A 20,191-nucleotide genomic window follows, 5' to 3' on the forward strand; every position below is an offset into this window, starting at 1 on the left:
ATGCGCGCGGCCCGCCCGGCCAGAACCACCTCCTCCGGGAGGGCGGCAGGGACACCTCTGGCTGGGGGTCGAAAGCGCCTTGGTCAGAGCGGGAGGACCTGGTGGCCCAGCTGGACCGAATCCGATGGTCCATTAACCGGCTCCGGACCGGAGTGAGTCCTGACCTTAGCAGATGCTTTGACTTGTGTTTGCAGAGTGGAGAGTCCAGGAGACAGCCCTATATCTACAGGGACCTAAACACCCAGCCTCCTCCAAGGCCCAGCTGCCAAGTCTCTCTAACTCCCTCCGAGCCTCACTCGCACACACATACCCCTACTTTCATGCACTTACGCACACATGCTCTGCTTCTGTAACTCAGCTTGCCTCTTGCATAGTCTAGATCACCTAGATCAGCAAATAGCTTTGAGGAAAATGGAAACGTCCAATTCTAGAAACTAAAACATCTCACTCACCCTTGCCCCTTCTTTTGCAATTGTCTAGCCCCTGTAACCTTAACTATGCTTGTCTGTGTAAATGGCAGGCAGTCCCCCACTCCCTCCCCATCAGTATCCAACAGACTACAGAACGCAGACCAGGAATTGGGACCCGATAAAGGAACTACACACCCAACAGTCACGGCTCAGAGCTTGTGTGCTAACTCCTCTGGGCCCGCGGCGGAATAAACCCAAGTTCTCCAACTCTCTGAGTGTCACTTGGTTTCTCAAAAGCTAGTTTCTACAGCATACCCACTCACACTCATGTTTGCCCCCGTATTCCTTCACCCACACCTGTTTACATAGACTCCCATACCCACACCTACGCATACACAACTGTAAACACTTCCATGCTCACTCACACACTTACACAGGTGAACAGACCACTGATGCCTACTTACACTCAGCTGCCCTCAAACCAAAGGCAGGACGGAAGCAGTGACCTCCTCCTGGGCCCCGAGCTCCCCGCCCGCTGGAGCCTGGCCTGGCTCCCCCAGCAGGCGCCCCCGGTCAGGCTGGAGCCCCACAGCAGAGGCGGTAGCACGAGCTGTGTGCTCTGCCTGTCTTAGAGCTCACCCGCCAGCGGGGGGCCCATCTCTGCCACCCTGAGCTGGACGCAAGGTGGCCCGCCGGCTGAGGCTGCTGGAGGGAGTCTGCCGGCATCCCTCTGTCCTGACACAACCACCAGACAGACCCCAGAATGGGCCCGGCTAACCAGGAGCCATGCGTGGAAGAGGGGCACAGGCTAGCTCGGAAGCAAACCCGGGACCAGAGGTCCTGAAGACCCTCCCACTGGGTGCAGATTCCTGAGGCACACGGGGCCCAGTCCCTCCAGCCTCAGAGGCCCCATGTGTCCTCAGGGGCCCTTTGCTGGCCTGGGACCAGGAGGCAGTGGTCCTCCCTGAACAGAGGAGCTGCCACGGTCAGGTCAGGAAGCAAAGCCCAGGGCACGGCTTCAGAAGGTGCCCTGGTCCTTGGCCACACAGAAAATAAAGTGGACGAGTAGATGCTGGTCACTGGAGCCTGGGAGAGGGACGGAACCCTCTGCCTGCCCGTCCACACTGCAGGACGGGACAGCACGGTGTCTGCACACTGAGTCATTTGTGAACTCGGGAAAATCAACACAAGTCTTGGGTTGAGGGAGACAATGAAAGCTTCGGAGGGGCTACAGGAGGATCCTTCGGGGGGGGGGGGTGACCCAAGAGCCTTGGCTGCACCACCTCCCCGTCCGTGCAAGACTCCCAGCCAGAGACAGGACAGTCTCTCCATGCCTGGCATTCCCTACCCTGCCAGGAGTAAGCCTGCCCTGTCCACCTGGATGTCCAGCCTGGTTGCCAGGGCCGGAGCTGGTGGTATCCTCTCTAGAGTCCAGTGCCTGGGCTCACCTCCAGCACTTGCCAAGGCCGGGCGTCCAGTCTGACAGGTCTTCCTTCAGCAGGTGCTACAGGGCATCCAGAACCCCTCCATGACCCAGACTCTCGCTCCTAGCAGCCAGGAGCTCGGCCAGAGTAGGCCCTCAGCCGGGCCTGGGCCCACTCCGCAGTCCCTCCCACCGCAGCACTCCCACCCCAGCCAGCACCACCTCGGGCCGTCCTCCGTGGGTGCAAGCTGCCTTCCCGGAGAGGGTGGCCTCCTCCTGCTTCCTTTGGGCTGCCTCCATGGGACCCTTCCTGTCACCATGCCCATGAGACCCCAAGCAGCCTCTGCTGCAGACCCTTGCCCCTCACAGGAGTGGCTGCCACATCCACCCTGGCAGGCGACCCCAGGAGTCCGCAGGTTCTCAGCCCACCGGGCCTCCTGAGCAGGACCCTGACGCCAGGACAGTGTGAGCAGAGGCCCAGACCCCGGCCACAGGGACACGTGCACCCAGCCTCACTGCCCCATGCTCTGACGGAGGCACGCCTGACATGGATGTCCAGCTCCCCATCCCTCTTTCATCTTTTCTAAGGCCCTGGAAGGAGGAATTCACTGCAACCACCTCGAATGTGTGCAAGTGATGGGATGGGCCAGTGTCTGGACCACTCCCTGCCTGCAGATGGCACTCTAGGACCCGAGGGGGTGGGGGCCCGACCACTGAGAGGCATCCCTACCAGCCACCCTGGAATTAGCTCAGCAGGCCTGAACTTTGGGGGCCTGGATGAGCCCAGGACCAGCCCCTGGCTATTTGGGGAGGAGGCAGCAGTGGGCCAGGCCAGCCAGTGGCCTGAAGTCACTAGCTATTTGAAGCAGCTGCCCCTCCCCATGTCTCGGGACCTGGCAAAGGGGCCCTGAGCACCTAGCCCCCAGGGGTCAGCATTGGCAGCACAGCCCCAAGAAGGGGAGACACGGCCGGGGGCTGCCCGCATGCCCCAGGCCCATCGGCCACAGAGGCCCCCGCCCGAGGCAGCCCTGCTGCAGCTTCAGGGACAGTGCAGCCCCTTTGGCAGCGTCGGCTGCCCCCGCACAGAGAGAAGGCCCACGAGCAGTGTGCTGGGTGGGAGCTCATGGAGCCGCTGTCCTTTCAAGGCTCAGAGACCGACATTCCCTCCAGGATGCAGGGCAGCTCCCCCCGGGCACCAACCCCTTTCAGAGCACTGAGGGCTTCCTCCAAGGAGCCTCTCCCAGCCCAGCAGGCAGGCACACGGGGGACAGAGGAGAAGGCCCTAGTCCCCTCCTCCTGCCGAGCACCCGCTTCTCACCCCAGCCAGCCCACCGCCCGCCCTGTAGGCCACAGTGGGAACACGCAGCCCACCATCTCACCACTTCCTGCCTGCGGTGGAGCCTCAGACCACAAAGCAGGAAGTGGGGGGCCGGAGGAGGTGGTGGCCGGGGGGGGGGGGGGGGGGGGGCCCCGCAGGCGGGAGAGGGCAGGGGTTGTGTAAGGCCCTGCACTTGGGCTGAACATCTGGAGAAGGGGCTGCTGGCTCCAGCCTGTCTCCTCCCTCTGGGCTGCCCTCCAAAACTCTCTTCAAGTTGGGGATAAGACGCCCTGAAGGAATATGTGAACTCCCGAGATTTCTACAAGGTCCACGCACCATTCGTGAAATTGAAATAAAAACGAATCCAAAACAGCAGCCACCACCGTGCCCCTGGCCCCCCAGGGGGATGGGCCCAACTGTGGCCTCAGTTTGCCTCAGGGAAGGGGTAGGGAGGCTGGGCACACAGGAAGGCCGGAAGGGGGAGGCATTGTTCGGGCAGAAAGGCTGCAGCGGGTGAGGAGGAAAGAAGGGTGGGAGTCACATCCAGGCCTGCCTCACAAGTTCACACTGATGACACATGGCCCAGCCCCGGAAGGAAGCTGCCCTTGGTGCCACACACAGCTGAGTGGCTTCCAGCAGGCGCTGCAAGGCTGCCCCTCCCTCCACAGGAAGTCCCTGTGGGGGCCCTGGGAGGTGGGGGTGCACAGCTGGGTCCTGGCCTGGGCCTGCGCTGGAGCTGAGCCCCTGGGCTGGTCTGAGGAGAAGGAGGAGGAGCTGGAGACCAGGGCTCTCCCAGCTGGACTTGCCAACCAGGCGCCATGTGCATCCCGGCCGCCACAGGCCCTGGTACCTTTGCCCAGCTGCTCCCCAAGGCCCCGTGGATACCCCTCACAGGGCCAGGGTGACCCAGTCAGAGAGGTCAGGACATGCTCCAGGGCAGAGCTGTTCCTCACGTGGTCCCAAAGGGCAGTGATGCACCTCACAGCGCCCCCAGCCGCTGCCCTGTAGGGAGGGTGGTCAGGGGTCTCCACAGCCCTCCCGCTGGCCTCGCTCCACTCCAGCCCGCTCACCCCTAGAACTGTGCAGGCTCCTCTCAGCCTCCTTAGGTGGTGGGAGGGGTGGGGGTCCCACTGCCGAGACAGTGTCCTGGGACCCACCCGTAAGCGTTGGGGGTGGGGGCACTTCCAGAAAGGCCTGGGTCCACCTCCTGGACAAAGTCTTCCTGGCCCACTCCCTCATCCAATCTATCCTCTCCACTCAAATGCCCCCTAGGTAATGCGCGTCCGCAGTCCAGGAAGGCTGTCTCAAGGACCACGGCTCCCATGCCCCCTCCCTCAGGCGCACTCCACGTGCACCCCAAAACCACCACACCTCCAGCCGGGGCCCAGTCAAGGTCAAGGCTCCTAAGAGAGCAGGCCTTTTGGAGGTCTGACCACCAGCTGGTGGAGGAGTGCGTTCTGCGGCTGCGGCGGGGGAGGGTGGGGCAGGGTGCAAGTGTGGCGGGGGGCGGCGGGGGGGGCATGCCACTGGGAGAGGTGAGGAGCCCGGGGCTCCCCTTCACCCCAGGTGCCTGCTCCCCCTCACACCGCAAGCGTTCCAGCAGCCGCGGGCTTCGTCCAAGATGGGAGATGGGGCGCCAGGCAGGGGCGCCAGCGGGAAACGCGGGTCCCCAGGCAGGCTTCCACCCCCGCCGAGGCGGACCCGTACTGGCCCCCGCCCCGCTCCCGCCTCCCGCAGCCGGCTTTCCGCCCTCCTCCGCGCAGGCGCCGGCTCCACCCCCGGGCCGGGCGGGGCTTCCGGGTGGGCTCCGCGCCGGCGGGTCCTCACCCCCGGAGCCGCGGCGGAGCCGCCGGATGCCTACGCGTCGCGGGGCCCAGGTGAGTGCGTGACCCCGGAGCGTGTCCCTCCCAGGGCGCACGGCCGAAGGACAGGCTCTGGGCTGAGACCCTCCCCAGAGTCGCAGCCTCTCCGCGGTGAGCCCTGAGCGGGAGCCAGTAACATGCCCCCGGGCCGCCCCTCTGCGTGTGCAGTCTCTAGATGAGCCCTGCTGGCGGGGTCGGACCCGCTCGGCCGCCTCATTTGCCAGCAGCAGAGTCGAGGCCCAGCTCGAGGCCTCCAGGAAGGAGAGACCGAGCCCGGTTGCCTGGTTACGTGCTGGGCACAGGGCCCGGCTCACACGGCCCCTGCCCGGAGCCCGCCTGCCGCAGACGTGACCCGAGAGGCTACTTCCGCACACCGCTCCCTCCAGTGCGTGTCCCAGACGGATAAACACTCTCCCTGTAACTGACCCTGTTCGCCCAGGTTTTGACGGAGGGCTGCCAGGTGTCTTGGGCACCTCCTTCCAGGCGGCTGTTTTCTGCCCTCCCTTGGGGCGGGCCCAGCCTGGCAAGAGACCCTCCTCCCCAGGTTTTGCCCAGAGGCGCTCTGGTGAGGGTGTTTCTTCCTAACATCAGTGACTGTTCGCTGTAGGCTGGCTGAGTACTTCCCTGGCTTCTCGTTTTATTCTCAGAACCACCCTGTGTGACAGTGTTGGTTCCCTTTCTGCAGATGAAACAGGCACAGTCATTAGGTCACTTTCTGGCGCAGCTGTCACTCTTGGGTGCAACAGCGGGTTCACCCCACTCCTCAGCCCGAGGGTCTGAACCGAGGCCTCTCTCAGCCTCCCTCCCGGGGCAGCTGTATGAGCCCCCACTGCCCAGGGTGGGTCAGGGCAGAGACCCAGAGTCACCCCGGAGCCTCGTGCAGGCCGGGAGCCAAACCTGGGCTGAGGAGTGGGGCTGCAGCATCCCGGAGCACGATCCCACGCTCGGTGTTGGAAGACGGGCTGGGCTGCAGGCACGGTCACATCAGCGTCCGTTCTCAACTGACCAGTGGCTCCGGACAACATACAGTGTCAGCACTTAGGTTAAAGATAATGGGTCGGTCGCATGCCAGGGAGGCACTGGAATCAACCCCAGAGGAGGGTCTCCAGGCCCCAGTGCTCACCTGCGTCTTCCCTGGGAGACTGGCTGGTCCCAGCATGACTGAGGGTGTGTGGTCAGGTCCCTGGGCCTGCGGCAGCAGCTGGGAGGTAGACGGTGTGCTGGTCTCGGTGGAGCCTCCTCACTCCTGGGACCTCAGCTTTGCTTCACTTCCCTTTATTCTGACATCCTGAGTCATGAGCCACAGGACAGCTGGGGACTCATCAGGGGTGTCCTGAGCCAAGGAGACAGGCAACCTGGTGCTCACCCATGGGGGTGTCAGGCCTTCTGGGCCCTTGTAGGAGGCGTCAGGCACAGCAGGAGTCCTGCCGATGTGGGGAAGGTGTGTGGATGACTCAACCCCCAGTCTGTTCCCCGGCCAAGGCCCCACTAGGGTCACAGCTGACTTAAAATTCTTGGTCAGGGTTGGGTGCCAAGGGCTTAGAAGCTCAGAAGTCCACTTGGGGACCGCGTGACAAGTGGCAGTCAGCAGGGACCGGCGCTGACCCAGGCCTGGGTGCCACTGCCCCCTCCCCAGGCCCTGAAGCCCTCTGCCACTGAGCTGCGTAAGTGCTGTGTACAGACAGCTCACGGGGCAGAGTGGCTGCCTTGTCACTGCCTTCACGTGCAGTCCTCTCCCATGGCCTCCCTGCCCCCGCCTGGGCGGAGCATGTCAGGTGTGGCGTTGTCTGCAGCTGGTTGCCCCCATTTTGCAGATGAGGAGGTGGACAGGCAGGCAGTTGAATGAGTCCTCCAGCTCCTGACTTCACTGAACGACCATCTGTCCTCCCCAGATGATTTTGTCCTTTCCCATTTCAGCTTTCCTGCACAATGGGGCAGAAAAAGCAGCGACTGTTGAAGGCCAGGCGGCATCAGAGTCCATCAGATGGGACCCAGAAACCTTCTCCCAAGGAGCTGCACCTGGGGCTGCCCGCAACCCTGGGCCCCACACGCAGCATCTATTTCTCAAACCCAGAGGGCCATCCTGCTCGCCTGGGATCAGCATTTTTCGACCAGTCCGCAGTGTCCCTGGCCCGGGCGTTTCTCGGACAGGTAATGGAAATGTAGCAGCATGGCCTCCGTATGAAGAGTCACCACCGGGCAGCATCTGTGGGCACAGCCCTCATCCCGCTGGGCTCACGTCCCTGACTTGGCCCTGCGTGTCCTCATGCTGTCAGGCGCTTTGCCCACACGTGCCCTGAGGAGCTTCACCTGAGTCACCTGGGGCAGGAACTGGGTGCAGGGTCGACTGAGAAGAATGCCGAGGTTGTTGGGGTGCCTGCCTGGCAGTGAGAGTGAGGAGGCAGCAGCTGCAGCATCGGACTTTCCACTTGGAGCATGGGCATGCTGGCCCTGGTCCGCCTGGGATGCCTGCAGGGCAGGCAGGTTTCTCACAAGGACTACGGTCCCTACTGGCCCTGTGTCGCCTGCCCTGTCCCCTGGCAAAGCCACTGCCCTGCTGGAGTTGGTCTGTGCGTGTAGCGCCTTACACACATGGCAGCCAAGGCCACTGCACACAGGCTGTTCTGCATCTGGACGGTCTGACGACAGCCTCTTCCTCACCACTGACTGGCTCCCTGGCAGCCCCTGCAGCCCCAGCCCTTGAGGTGGGCGCCAGATGCCCAGGGCCCACGGGGAAGCCTGCTCCAGGCAGTGTGCACGCAGCATGTGCCACATCTGTCTGGAGCACCATCAGGCTACAGTCCTGGTGCCAAACCCGAGCCCTGGCTTTCTGGTCATCCTGGAGGTTCTATGGCTATATCATGTCCTTTAGTGAGCCTACCGTTAGGTTAAAATAGCCAAGGAGAGTCAGTTTCTGTGGCTATTTGAAAACTGATGCCAAGAACAGATCCTAAAATGTAAGCTAATGGAGCGTGACCTCAAGTGTGCATTTGTCAAGAAGGGAGCAGTCTGTTCCCCTGAGGACGCTCTGAGCTGCAGGGGCCAAGAGGTCCTGAAAGCACATGGAGTTAGGAGAGGTTATGATCTCACACGGAGTGACACGGGGGCAGGTGAGTCCAGCATCCCGTTGAGGACCCCAGGCCCTCACAGGCTCCCCCTGGGCTCCCGTCATGCCCGTTTGAGCCTGAGGGTGGACAGGGCAGGGTCCAGCAGAGAAGGGAGGGTCTTATCCCATATGCACCTTTCCTTCAGGAGGAGAACCTTTCTCATACCCTCCCAGTGGATGTCCTTCCTAGAGCCCATCCTAGGCTTGGGTCGTGCACTCATCCTCAGGCAGGTCAGTACAAGGAGCTACAGGTTGCCAGAACAGCCCAGACCACTCTGTCGCCTCGTGGGCTGAGAAGGGTCCTCTCGGGACCCCCACCAGCAAGCAGGAGATGTTTGTGATGGGGCTGAGGGGCAGCCAACACCTGCTGTCTGAGAGATGGTCCTGAGATTCAGGGCAGGAGCAGACTGTGAGCACAGGGCTGTGGGAGGCTCCGCCTAGCCCACCGCGGCACGGAAACCAGACACAGTGGGCTCCATGGGTTAAGGGGCAGTGGCCTGGCCATCCAATCGATTGCTCTGGCCTAAGGACGAGGCAGGTACTGGGGACGTCCTGGGGAGGTGGCCGTCCCTGAGACTCCACTGTGAACCCTGGTTGAGTTAGACCTGGGGCTGCAGACACGGCAGCAGCCAGCCATTCCCAGGGCCATGCCGCAGTGCCGCATGGTGCAGGCGTCAGGCACGGGGGCTCCAGGCGGGGCGGGCCCAGCTCTGGCGTGCCCAGCGCTCCTCAGGGCCCTGGCTCCCCTGAGGCCTGCTCTCCTTGGTGCTCTGCTGGCCCCAGGGGACAGCCCGACAGCCACCCCCGCCCTGTCCTCAGCCAGCCTCTGTCCCCCACCCAGTCCTCGCCCCAGGGTGCTGTCCAAGGCAGCCACCACCACGCCCGCCTCGCCGGCCTGCTGCCTGTGCTGACTCCGGGGCTGGGGGCCAGGCTGGGGGCACCGTGGGGCAGCTGGTCCTGCTTTCAGAGCCGGCTGGGTGGGTGCTGAGCACGACAGCCCTTTGCAGTTGGGCCGGGTGGAGAGTTCCACAGGCCCTGGAATCCCGGGCAGGGCCCTGTGCCCGTCACACCGCTCAGCCCCAGGCCAAGCGTCAAGTCCAGGGGCATTGGGCGGGGAGGGCAGGCCCCCATGAGAGGAGGCGCAAGGACTAGCTGGTGCTGAGCGCACCCCAGCCCTGGCTGGCCCAGGCTGGCTGCGCCCTGTGGATGGGACACTCACTGAGCAGGGCCTGTGGCCGGCGGCCAAGCGGGATAGGGGGCACCGTGGGCCGACCCGGGACATCCCCAGCTGGGGAGGGGCGTCCAGGCTGCGGGCCGTCAGCAGGGAACGAGCACCCTTCTTCCTCCCAAGCAGATCTTGGTCCGACGGCTGGATGATGGCACAGAGCTCCGCGGCCGCATTGTGGAGACTGAGGCGTACTTGGGGCCAGAGGATGAAGCTGCCCATTCAAGGGGCGGCCGGCAGACCCCCCGCAACCGTGGCATGTTTATGAAGCCCGGAACCCTCTACGTGTATATCATCTACGGCATGTACTTCTGCATGAACGTCTCCAGCCGAGGTGAGGAGGACCGGGGGGCAGGTGTCAGCCGGGGGCACCTTGGGAGCAAGGCTGCAGCGTCAGCTCTGGCTGCACTGCCAGTGGCTCAGAGGCGCCGGGGGCCAGTGGGACAGAGGTCGCCCTGAACCCAGAGCAGGCAGGTGCAGGAGCCCCCAGGTGGCCGCTGATGTCGCGGCTGGCCCAGGGAGGACTCGGAGGGGCCGACTGTGGGGAAACAATGGTGCGATCGATTTGGGGTGCACTGGGCTCGGGCAGGAGCCTTGCCAGTGGGCAGTCACGGGGCCTCAGCAAGGATGACCCTGCCACCGTGGGGAATGTGAGGCAACGTCTGGATGTTCTCGGCCGTCAGAGCCCTGGGTGCTGTGCTTCCCATGCGCAGGGGTCAGGGAGGGTGCGCACCGTTCACAGCACACAGGATAGCCACCTCCACAGAGAATCATGGCCCCAGGGTCAGCGGTGCCAAACGGAGAGAGGCTGATCTAGAGCTCCCCCTCGTTGAGGGACCCACCAGGTCCTTCATGGGTAGGCACCTCTGTTTTCGGGGGGATCTGTGCTGCGAAGGAAGCGCCTGGCAGCCTACTCTGGCCAGCTAGTCCCAGTGTCTGTCTGCTGAGCCTCCGTCCCAAGATGAAGACTTGGGGACGTCAGGGCTGCTGGTCACACTGGAGAACTCCAGTGACGTAAAAGTTGTGATCACCCAGAGTGGACGGCTGCAGATGCTGAGTGCAAGCCACAGGCTGGAGGATGCGGGGAGCCCTGACTGGCCCTGCACCTGGCCCCACAGAAGGCAGGTGGTGTGTGAAGCTGAGTGATAGGGACCACCCGGGGGGCCTGTTATCTCCTGGAGAACCTTCCAGTCACCAAACTTTTCTTTGGCATTAGAACCAACCCCTCATGTGAGGGGACACTGCACTTGGACAAGAGGCTGCGGTTGGTAAGAAGGGAAGGCGTTTTCCGGGGTACAGTTAGACCGGACAGATGAGGGAGGTGGTGGAGCAGAAAACTGCAGGGTGCAGATAGCCGGGGCCAGGCATCATCCAGGAGGGAGGCAGAGGCAGCTGGGCCGGTCTGTGCCTGCGGGGACTCGGGGCCTGGCGGAGACTGGGCAGCTGGTGCAGGTGAGGGGCGGGGCCGGGGGGGAGGACAGGGAGGCCTGGTGGGAAGAGCTGGGGCTGCACTCACACGCGTCCTCAGAGAGGAAGGATGAGCTGCGCCTCTGACCTGTGTGCAGGTGGCGCCCAGCGCGCTTGGTGGAGCCACAGGGAGCCGTGCAGCTTGTGAGGGGCCCAGGAATCACGAAGGGATTAGAGCCCAGGCTTAGGCACCCTCAGGCCATCCTGAAGTGCTTTCAAAAGTGGCTGGTTAAGGCTTGCGGGCTGTGCAGGAGGCCAGCTCCTCGGTGCTGATGGGAAGCCCCGTGTGGCTCAGGCCCAGGAGGGGCTGGCCTGGCCACGCGTCGGGCTGAGCCCCTCAGATCCCAGCAGGCGGGGCAGATCCTGGGCCCAGAGAGGGACCCCTGTGCTCAGCTGGGGATCAAGGGCTCTGGACGGGGTGTCTTCTCTGGGGAATCCCAGGCCCTGGGTGTTGGCCATCCCTCAGTGGCCTGGGGGGGGAGGGGGCCGAGGTAGGGGGCTATTGGCACCTCTCCCCACTGGGTCATGGAGTAGGACTCACCTGCACCCCATGTGCACTGGGGGCTGCTCCCATGGGCAGATGGTTTAGGCCCCAGGGCCTGGTGGGGGGGACCATGCCTGTGGGGGGCCATCTCTGGGGCTTCCATTGCCTACCGACCTTAAAGTTAGTGCCAGTCACACAAACCAGAGGAAGCCAGGGAGCTCCCTCCCAGCTGGTGGGCAGGCAGCCAGAGGTGCCCATAGGAGGCACAGGTGAGCAGGACGGGTGGCAGGCAGAGGGTCTGGGCAGAGAGTAAGCACAGGTGTCCCTGGCTGCTCTGGTCAGGCCTTGGGTAGGAGGACCACAGCCTAGAAGCTTCATCTCCCACAGGGGACGGGGCATGTGTCCTGCTCCGAGCGCTGGAGCCCCTGGGGGGCCTGGAGGCCATGCGGCAGCTTCGCCACGCCCTCCGCAAAGGCACTACTGGACGAGCCCTCAAAGACCGTGAGCTCTGCAACGGCCCCTCCAAGCTGTGCCAGGCCCTGGCCATCGACAGGAGCTTCGACCAGCGTGACCTGGCCGGGGACGAGTCTGTGTGGCTGGAGCAGGGCCCCCCCATGCCCAGTGAGCCGGCCGTGGTGGCGGCAGCCCGTGTGGGCATAGGGCAGGCTGGCGAGTGGGCCCAGAAGCCCCTGCGCTTCTACGTGCGGGGCAGCCCCTGGGTCAGCGTGGTGGACAGGGCAGCAGAGCGGGACACACAGGCTGGAGCCACGGCCTCCTCCCACGAGGACTTTAATTGTTTACAAACGAAATAAACGCTGTTTCTAGAAAAGTGTCCCTTGCACCTTGGCCAGAGCCCCCCTGGCAGCCAGCTCTGCTCCGGGAGGACCCAGGGCCACTGTGCCCACCTTCTCTCAGGCCTGAGGCCACCCTGGCAGAGGCACCCCCATGGGAAGCAGAGAGAGCAACTCCTCACAGGACATCCTGAGCCAGGTCCTGGTACCTCAGATGGCCACGGAGGGGACTGCTAGGCCACAGCCTCCGGGAGGCCAACACAGGACAGTGGGGAGGGTGGGGCTGGGGAGGGTGCCCACAGGCAGACAGGGTGGCGAGGGACACAGGCAGAACCGCGTGGGAGGCATGCAGCCCTCAAGAGGCCCATGTGCTGGTCACACCCCTACCTCGAGCTTCACCTTCCCAGCCCAGGGCATCTGAGGCTGTCCTGAAGACAAAGATGAGGAGAGCAAGGGGAGAAAGCCAGGGCTGAGAGGCAGTGCCCCCGCCTAGCTCACGTGAGCAGGGCCTGGAAGACGGCGATGACCGGGTCCTCGTGGGTGGTCACCACCAGCACGCTGCGGAACTTGTCCACGAGCGCCAGCAGCTGGGAGCGCCGAGTATTCTCGTTGTACATGATCTCCTCCAGGTGGTGGCGGCCACGGAAGTAGTGCAGGAGCCTGCCAGGGGTGGGGGCAGGAGGGTGTGAGGAGAGCTACGGCGGGGGGCTCGGACAGCCTGCGGGACCCGCTCCCGCCACGGCCCCTCGGCGGAGGAGGGGGTAGACAGGCAGCCGTAGCTTCCACCCTTCAGGCCGCTGCAGCTCGGGGGAGTCTTGCCTGCAGGCTTGGCCGCTGACAACCTGATGCTCCCGGAACACCATATGCCCAGTACCCTCAGGTCTGGGCTGGTGGTGACAAGTATGTGTCACCCATGATGTGCAGACCTCAGGCCCCACCCCGCCCCCAAGCCAAGCGTCCTGGGACGATCCCTGCCCAGCCCTACAAGGATGACGTGGCAAGCAGCCTCGGAAGGAGGTCCAGGAGTCACACCACATGCAGGCAGCAGTCCTGCGGTCCGCTGCCCATCTCTCTCCACACAGGGCCCCGCCCCACCTAGCAAACATGCGGAGGTCCTCCGGGTTCTGGGCCGCAGGCACGCTGAGGATGGCGGCCCGCTCATGCTCGGACAGGCTGGCCAGTAGGCTCTCCGTCATCCTCCTGTTCAGTGGCGAGTCCCCGCTGGGGAGCAGCTCAGCGCTGGAGTTGTCCATGCTGGGGCTAGTGAGGGTCATGTCGTCGCTGCTGGCTGAGAACCGGCACCAGTCATGGAGCGGCGGCCCCGGCCCTGCAGTCACCCACATCCATCTGGGAGCTCACCGCCACGCCCTCAGGGAGCTGTCCCAAACCCCAGGGTCATCCAGCCCCTTCCACTTATGGGGCCCTGGGCAGGCTGGGGGCAGCACTGAGCCTGAGAAGGTGCCAGCCAGTCATCCCCAAGCCGGGGACCTGGGCTCAGGGCTGCTGCCTTAGGGGGACACTATGGCCAAATGGCTCTGCAGAGGAGGGACCGTGTCAGTCACCATCTCCACACAGGCCCTAGGGCTGCAGGTTTCAACAGTCCTCCAGGGATGGGGTGTGGTCTACTCCAACCCCAGACTGGGCCAGGCTGCTCCGACTCAGCAAGGCAGAGGACGTCCCCCCGAGGCAGAGCTGCCCAGCGGGGCAAGAGACATCCACGCGGGGACACAGCTGCCCAGAGTGGTGTGAGCAGGGGTTCGAGTGCAGCCCTGTGATGGTGTCGTGGTCAATCAAAGGTGCCCAAGTCAGGCCTCCCGCCTCTCCCAAGGGCGCCCGGGTGCTCACCCCCCTCCCTCCCCAGACAGATGCCCGGGGCAGGAAGTCCTACTTGGGGAGCCAAAGCTGAGGGCATTGGGCGTGCTGAGGCTGCGGCCGCCCACCCTGGCGGCCAGGGGCGCGTCATCCTCACGGGGGCGGGGCTCATCCTCGCTGGGCGCGGCCATCAGGCAGACGTAGGTGTGCAGCTGCACCAGGAGCCGGCGCTGCAGCAGCCACACCACCATCTGGACGAGCTGCGTCTGCAGGCGGCGCACCCAGAAGTCAGAGGGGGTGCCCGGTGGGGCCGCAGCGGCCTTCACTCCGCCACGTGCCCGGCTGCCCACACGCCTTTCTGCCCAGAGCTGACAGGACCGTGCTGTGCCACCTCTCCCAGCCTGTGGGCTCCGTGGGGACCCTGCCCATGGCCTGCACCCTGAGAGCAGAAAGTCCTCCCCTGGGTTGACTGGAAAGCCTGCCGGGGACAGGGACCCCCGTGTGGGGGCATCCACGTCCTCAGACCCACATGCCACCTTCCTGTTGCTAGGTTTCCTTGGTGGGAGGGGTGGGCAGGCATGGACACACGGGTGTACCGTGAGCATGTGTGACCCAGTCACAGCAAGGAAAATGGAAAAGGACTGTAAAATACTTCAAGAGACCCCGTCAGCACCTGCACACATTCGGGGCCTGAAGCAGGAGTTAGGGAGGCAGGCGGCCTCACCCGGGACCCAGCAGAATCAGAACCAGCTCCCCTCAAGCTAAGAAAAGCCACCGGCCATCCGGACCACTGGGAAGTCTGCACTGGGGAGGGGGAGGATGCACACACAGTGTGCCTTCTATTCAGCTGGCACAACCTGGCACTGTTCCTGGAAACCAACGTTGCCGTGAACGACGGCATTTAGAACAGTCATGCTCAGCATCTAAGTGAAGGGACCAACAGACCAACCTCCAGCCTGGGGTTGGAGCAGACCACACCCCACCCCGGGAGGGCCAGACGGTGACTGACACGGTCCCTTCTCTGCACTCACAACTTCAGGAGGAAAGGGCTGCTTTTAAGGACTGGCTTCGCCTACCAGCCCCGGCACTTGTTACAGCAAACACTTCACTTTGAAGACAAAGCCTTGGAAACACCAGCCCATCTCCGCCGTCTGTCCCACCTGGCTCTCCCTGGGACCCCAGGGCTCAGGCTGGAGTGGGGGAGGGGCGAGGCCTGGTTCTGGGACCCACGGCACACTCAGTCCTGCTGCAAACACACAACTCGCTGGCTCGTTCCCCACGCCTCGCCCCTCCCTGGTGGCCACCACGCCACGCCCACACCCCTGCCAGCCCCTCACCACCCTGACCCAGACCCAGGCCTGTCCTGTCCAGGCCCCAGACGTGAAAATCCTGGGGGTCTGTGAGCTCAGACTTATACCCACAGACCCCGTGACCACCGGGACCCTGGCAGGCAGGAGAGGGAGTGGGAGGGCAGGGCCCAGGATCAGTAAAACAAAACCCTGTGTCCCCGATTCTAGGACCCCCAGGTCCAGAAGGGGCACCGGGTGGCTTTGTCGTCCTAGGAGTGGTCACGATCTCCTGCCCACTGACCTCTTAGCTCCACTGTGACCCTGAGAACTGCCTGCCACGGGCAAACAGGGCTCCGTGCGTAGATGGACTGGCACTGCCCAAGTGTCAGCAGGCAGCCTAACCAGGCAGTCGGCTTCTGGCAGGGCAGGTAACCACCTACACTGCAAGCACCGCCCCCAACCCAGGCTCCAGGCGCAGCAACTCTGCGGGCCTGGGATCAGTCGGGGACCAAAGACAAGTGGCTGGTCCCTGGGGTCCCCCAGCTCCCAAGACTCACCTCCTGCACAGGGGGGGCCAGGGGGTTCCTGAATTCTGACAAGGAGACAGGCAAGGAGAACTTTGCAAGGACAGATGGCAGGTCGTGAGATGGAAATTGGCGTGAGAACTGCTCGGCGAGTGGGGAATACCTGGGGATGGGGTGAGGATCCCTGAGCTCGAGAGGCCTCCCCTCGGTCAGGCATCTGCGTCCTCGCCTCAAGCCCGCGCTGGGCAGGAGGGAGCCCAGTGCAGTGAGGGGGCCAGAAGGATGAAGTGAGGACAGAGCCCAGATGCCTTCCCCACACCGCAGCCCCTGTGAGCCCCCATGTCAGGACCCAGGCTCCTGACCTCCCAGCAGGCACCCTGTGTGGGGCCCACTGGCCAGCAGGTGTGGGCAGGCGCAGACCCTTCCCAGAGGCTGCAAGTGCAGAGCAGTACAGGCCTGGGTGGCGCTGGAGGAGCGGGACGAGGCCAGAACTGGGACACGGTCCTGGCTGAGCTGGAAGCACCACCTGGGGGCCCTGGCAGCCAGAAGGACTCACAGACACACGCTGGCGTTGGGAGACAGCATGTAGACATTGTTCTCACACAGCGGGTAGATGACGATGGCCTTGCCCCAGTACACCAGGTGGGCTGCAAGCTGGAAAACCTGCAGGGAGGGGGCGGAGGACAGTGCTGGGAGGCCGACCCTTCCACCAGCGGTCCCTGAGCTGTCCCGGCTGGCACGGGTACGGGCGCCTGGGGCAGCCAGGATGAGGTCAACGCAGCTGCGTGAGGATCTTGGCTGCTTCTCCTGGCAGAGGCCGGCCCCTAGCCCACCAGGACAGTAGATAACGGGTCGCTGCACCCACCCCCACCCCTCACTCATCCCTGGAGAACCTCCCTCTGTCCTGCTGCCCTTGGCTCTCAAGACATCAGGATGGCCCACAGACAGACCACAGTGCCAGGAGGGCGGGCCAGGGTGAGATCACGGCACTGGGCAGTGCTCACCCTAACCACCACAGCCAAATGCCTGCGGGCACAGCGCCAAAACACCCCCATCTCGTCTCAGCAAACACCTCCAGTGACCCCAACTCAAACACAAAGGATGTTTCAGTCCCACTGCTGACCCTCCCTCTCACCCCAAGTCCCAGTGACAGTGGCTTTAAAGGAAACAGGCTCACTTCCCTTCCGTCTCTGCCACCAACTTCACCCAGCGGGTCCACATCCCCTCTCCCTGCAGCAGAGCACCCACTCGAGGCTAGAAACCTGAAATTGGGGGCACTGGGCTGGAGTCAGGCTGTTGGCAGGGACACTGATCTTTGCCTCCAAGATACAAGCTGCTCTTCGTGGCTTGAGGTGAGGTGAGACCATGCCTCCCACCTTGGCCTCCGCGGTCACCTCTTCTGCAGGTCACCTCCCGCCTCCTCTTCTGTAGTCAAAGCCTCTCCACCTGCCTCCCTTTCACGAGGGCCCACCCAGATCATCCAGGATTATTGCCCCATCTCAAGAGTGTTAATTCCATCTGCAAAGTCCCACATAAGGAAGGTCCCACTCACATTAGGACGCAGAGGTCTAGGAGGCCACTGTTCACAAATAATGTAAGTATAATCCTAATTTTGTTATTCAAAGATTATGTGTTAACGTGTATAAAAAAGAGTTGGAGGAATCTACTGTGGTTACTGCTGAGATATGGGATTGTGGACACTTACTCTGTGTGTATAATTTGTGTGATATTTGAACTTTTAGAGGAAAGAATATATTAGTTTCAGCATGACAAAAACCTTCGAATCACCTGATGACACTCACACCTGAGGCTGACATTCTCTGACATCCGTGCAGGGGCTCCATCTGGGCTCGCCAGCCTCCCACCACGGAGCCCCCTCGGGGCCGCTTGCTGAAGGAAGCAGCAGTGCCAGCGGCCAGCACAGTCCACCCCAGGGGCTGGGCCCTGCGTGACCACACCAGTGGCAAACCCTGATCCGCACCAGGTTCAGTGTAAAGGGGCGAGGAAGTGGACGGCAAGGGGCCCCATGGCAAGGCCACGGCCAGGGAGAGACAGAAGGGACATCATCAGAGCTCTGTGTGGGGCAACGGTGGCCAGGGGGAGGCGCGTCCACACAGGCCCCTGTCGGGCACCCGCAGGAGCAGAGAGGGCCCCTCAGAGCTACACACACACAACATCTGCCCTCAGCAGCACCGGTCAGGACGCCACGCAGCGCTGCACACACTGCAGCCAGCGCCTCTGAGGCTTATGTCTCCTGGGTGCTAGGAAGGCAGTCCAGGACCCCATGTGAGACACCAGGCACAGGTCAATAAACACTCACACATGGGGTGGACAAAGGTCAGGGGGTAAAGATGGGGGAAGGATTCTAGACAACAGAATCCCAAAATGCTGCTTTGGGGGGAAAATGGCATGAGAGTCGGGCCTGGTGAACAAGCTCCCCTACTGTGCTAATGTTCCCATCTCCATGGAAAATTCTTAAAGATATGGGAATTCTTAAAGAGTAGGTCAAGAAGCAACGGTTAGAGTCAGACATGGAACAAGGGACTGGTTCAAAACTGGGAAAGGAGTACATCAAGGCTGTATATTGTCACCCTGCTTATTTTTTGATGTCTAGAGTACATCATGCGAAATGCCAGGCTGGATGAAGGACAAGCTGGAATCAAGATTGTGGGAGAAAAATCAATAACCTGAGATATGCAGATAATACCACCCTAATGGCAGAAAGCCAAGAGGAACTAAAGAGCCTCTTGATGAAGGTGAGAGGAAAGTGGAAAAAGCTGGCTTAAAACTCAACATTAAAAAAACTAAGATCATGGCATCCAGTCCTATCATTTCATAGCAAACAGATGGGGAAAATGTGGGAAAAGTACAGATTCTATTTTCCCAGGCTAGAAAATCACTCTGGACGATGACTGCAGCCATAAATTAAACAACGTTTGCTCCTTGAAAGGAAAGCTATGACAAACCTAAACAGCATATTAAAAAGCAGAGGCATCACTTTGCCAACAAAGGTCCATATAGTCAAAGTTACAGTTTTTCCAGTAGTCATATGCAGATGTGAGAATTGGGCCATAATGGCTGAGCACCAAAGAATTGATGCTTTCGAACTGTGGTGCTGGAGAAGACTCTTGAGAGTCCCTTGGACTGCAAGGAGATCAAACCAGTCAATCCTAAAGAAAATCAATCCTGAATGTTCATTGGAAGGACTAATGCTGAAGCTCCAATACTTTGACCAAGTGATGCGAAAAGCCAACTCATTGGAAAAGACGCTGATGCTGGGAAAAATTGAAGGCAAAGGGAGAAGAGGACGACAGAAGATGAGATGGTTGGATGGCATCATTGACTTGATGGCCATGAATTTGAGCAAACTCCGGGAGATAGTGGAGGACAAAGGCATGTTGCCATCCACGGGGTTGCTAAGAGTTGGACATGACTTAGCGACCGAACAACAACAATGAATGTGCTGAGGAGCAAAGACCGCGGGCCCCCTGGAGGTGCCTCACGGGGCCCTGAGAAAGCTCTGTCCCAGCTTCCGCAGGAGCCGTGGCCCCTGGCCCGGACTCCACTGCCCCCTGGTGGCCACGTGCTGCCCCATTCCAGACCCAGGGTCCCCCTCAAGCTGTCGCTGGAGGCCCCCCTGCCCCAGCCTCCAGCTTCTTCCTATGCTTTTCCTCACTCTCAGCCCTGCCCACTGTTCCACCAGATCTATGGCCAAAGAGGAGGGGCCACCATCTGATCAGAAAGGGCAGCCCCCAAGCACGTGACTCGGCAGGGAGATGGCACCTCGTACAGAACACAGGCCCGCATGCCACAGGGTGTGGTCCTGCTCCGCACACTCCAACAGGGGCTAAGTCTGGTCACCCAGCACCATGAAGGCCTCACTCCTCTGCCACAGCCCAGCACCCCCACCACAATACAGACATTCAGAAGGAAGTCAGGCCTACAGCCCAGAGGCTGGTTTGACTCCAGATCCATCACTGTGGCAGGCCGTGCGGCGGCTATCAGCTGGACTAATGGCCCTCGGGAGGCAGCTTGAGGTGCCTCCTGTGACACGTCCAGCCGCCCCCCACTGCCCATCCTACCCACCTATGGTATCTCCCCAGGCCCCCAGAGGTACCTGCAGCAAGGCCAGGTCTGCGTCCTGGGCCAGCTGCTGCAGGTTCTTCACAGCGGACGTGGTCTTGATCACGCGCACCAGGGCCGGGGAGCAGTCAAGGGGGAGCTCACCCAGCAGGGACTTCTCATCGCTGAGCAGCAGCAGGGCGTGGTACGGGCTGCAGGGCAGAGAAACAGTCAGCGGGACAAGCAGCCCCGGGTTCTCGGGGTGGGTACCTGGAGAAGAGGCTGCGGGAGGAACTGGAAGACAGGGTTGTGCCCTGAGGCCTTTAAAAACCTTCGAGGATCACTGCTGCCAGCAGAAAGAACTACAGGAGCCCTGATGACCCGGCTCCATCCCACTTCTGGGACTGCCTGCAAACAC

General features: G+C 62.3%; 2 protein-coding genes across 4 annotated transcripts in view; one reads left to right on the plus strand and one right to left on the minus strand.

Moving 5' to 3' along the window:
- Positions 1–4,904: 4,904 nt before the first annotated feature.
- On the plus strand, positions 4,905–12,124 carry MPG (N-methylpurine DNA glycosylase). Its single transcript, XM_065923894.1, has 4 exons — positions 4,905–5,028; positions 6,931–7,164; positions 9,474–9,678; positions 11,683–12,124. Exons 1-4 carry the CDS (start codon positions 5,005–5,007, stop codon positions 12,105–12,107), a joined length of 888 nt encoding a protein of 295 aa, XP_065779966.1. The 5' UTR covers positions 4,905–5,004; the 3' UTR covers positions 12,108–12,124.
- NPRL3 (NPR3 like, GATOR1 complex subunit) overlaps positions 12,066–20,191 on the minus strand; it is a 32,300-nt gene continuing 24,174 nt past the window's right edge. For all 3 annotated transcript variants that reach the window (XM_065923892.1, XM_065923891.1, XM_065923893.1), the window contains 6 exons: positions 19,829–19,985; positions 16,268–16,374; positions 15,745–15,874; positions 13,975–14,164; positions 13,182–13,374; positions 12,066–12,746 (listed from right to left, as the gene is read on the minus strand). In XM_065923892.1, the coding sequence (XP_065779964.1) occupies positions 12,581–12,746; positions 13,182–13,374; positions 13,975–14,164; positions 15,745–15,874; positions 16,268–16,374; positions 19,829–19,985 (943 nt within the window). In that variant the 3' untranslated portion in view covers positions 12,066–12,580. The remainder of the gene's footprint in view (positions 12,747–13,181; positions 13,375–13,974; positions 14,165–15,744; positions 15,875–16,267; positions 16,375–19,828; positions 19,986–20,191) is intronic.

This window comes from Muntiacus reevesi, chromosome 2 (assembly GCF_963930625.1).
Source record: "Muntiacus reevesi chromosome 2, mMunRee1.1, whole genome shotgun sequence".
NCBI classification, from domain to species: domain Eukaryota; kingdom Metazoa; phylum Chordata; class Mammalia; order Artiodactyla; family Cervidae; genus Muntiacus; species Muntiacus reevesi.

Coding starts and splice junctions, on each gene's coding strand:
- MPG (XM_065923894.1), top strand. CDS start 5,005: ATGCCTACGCGTCGCGGGGCCCAG. Junction 5,029..6,930: donor CTACGCGTCGCGGGGCCCAG/GTGAGTGCGTGA, acceptor TTCCCATTTCAG/CTTTCCTGCACAATGGGGCA. Junction 7,165..9,473: donor CCCGGGCGTTTCTCGGACAG/GTAATGGAAATG, acceptor CCTCCCAAGCAG/ATCTTGGTCCGACGGCTGGA.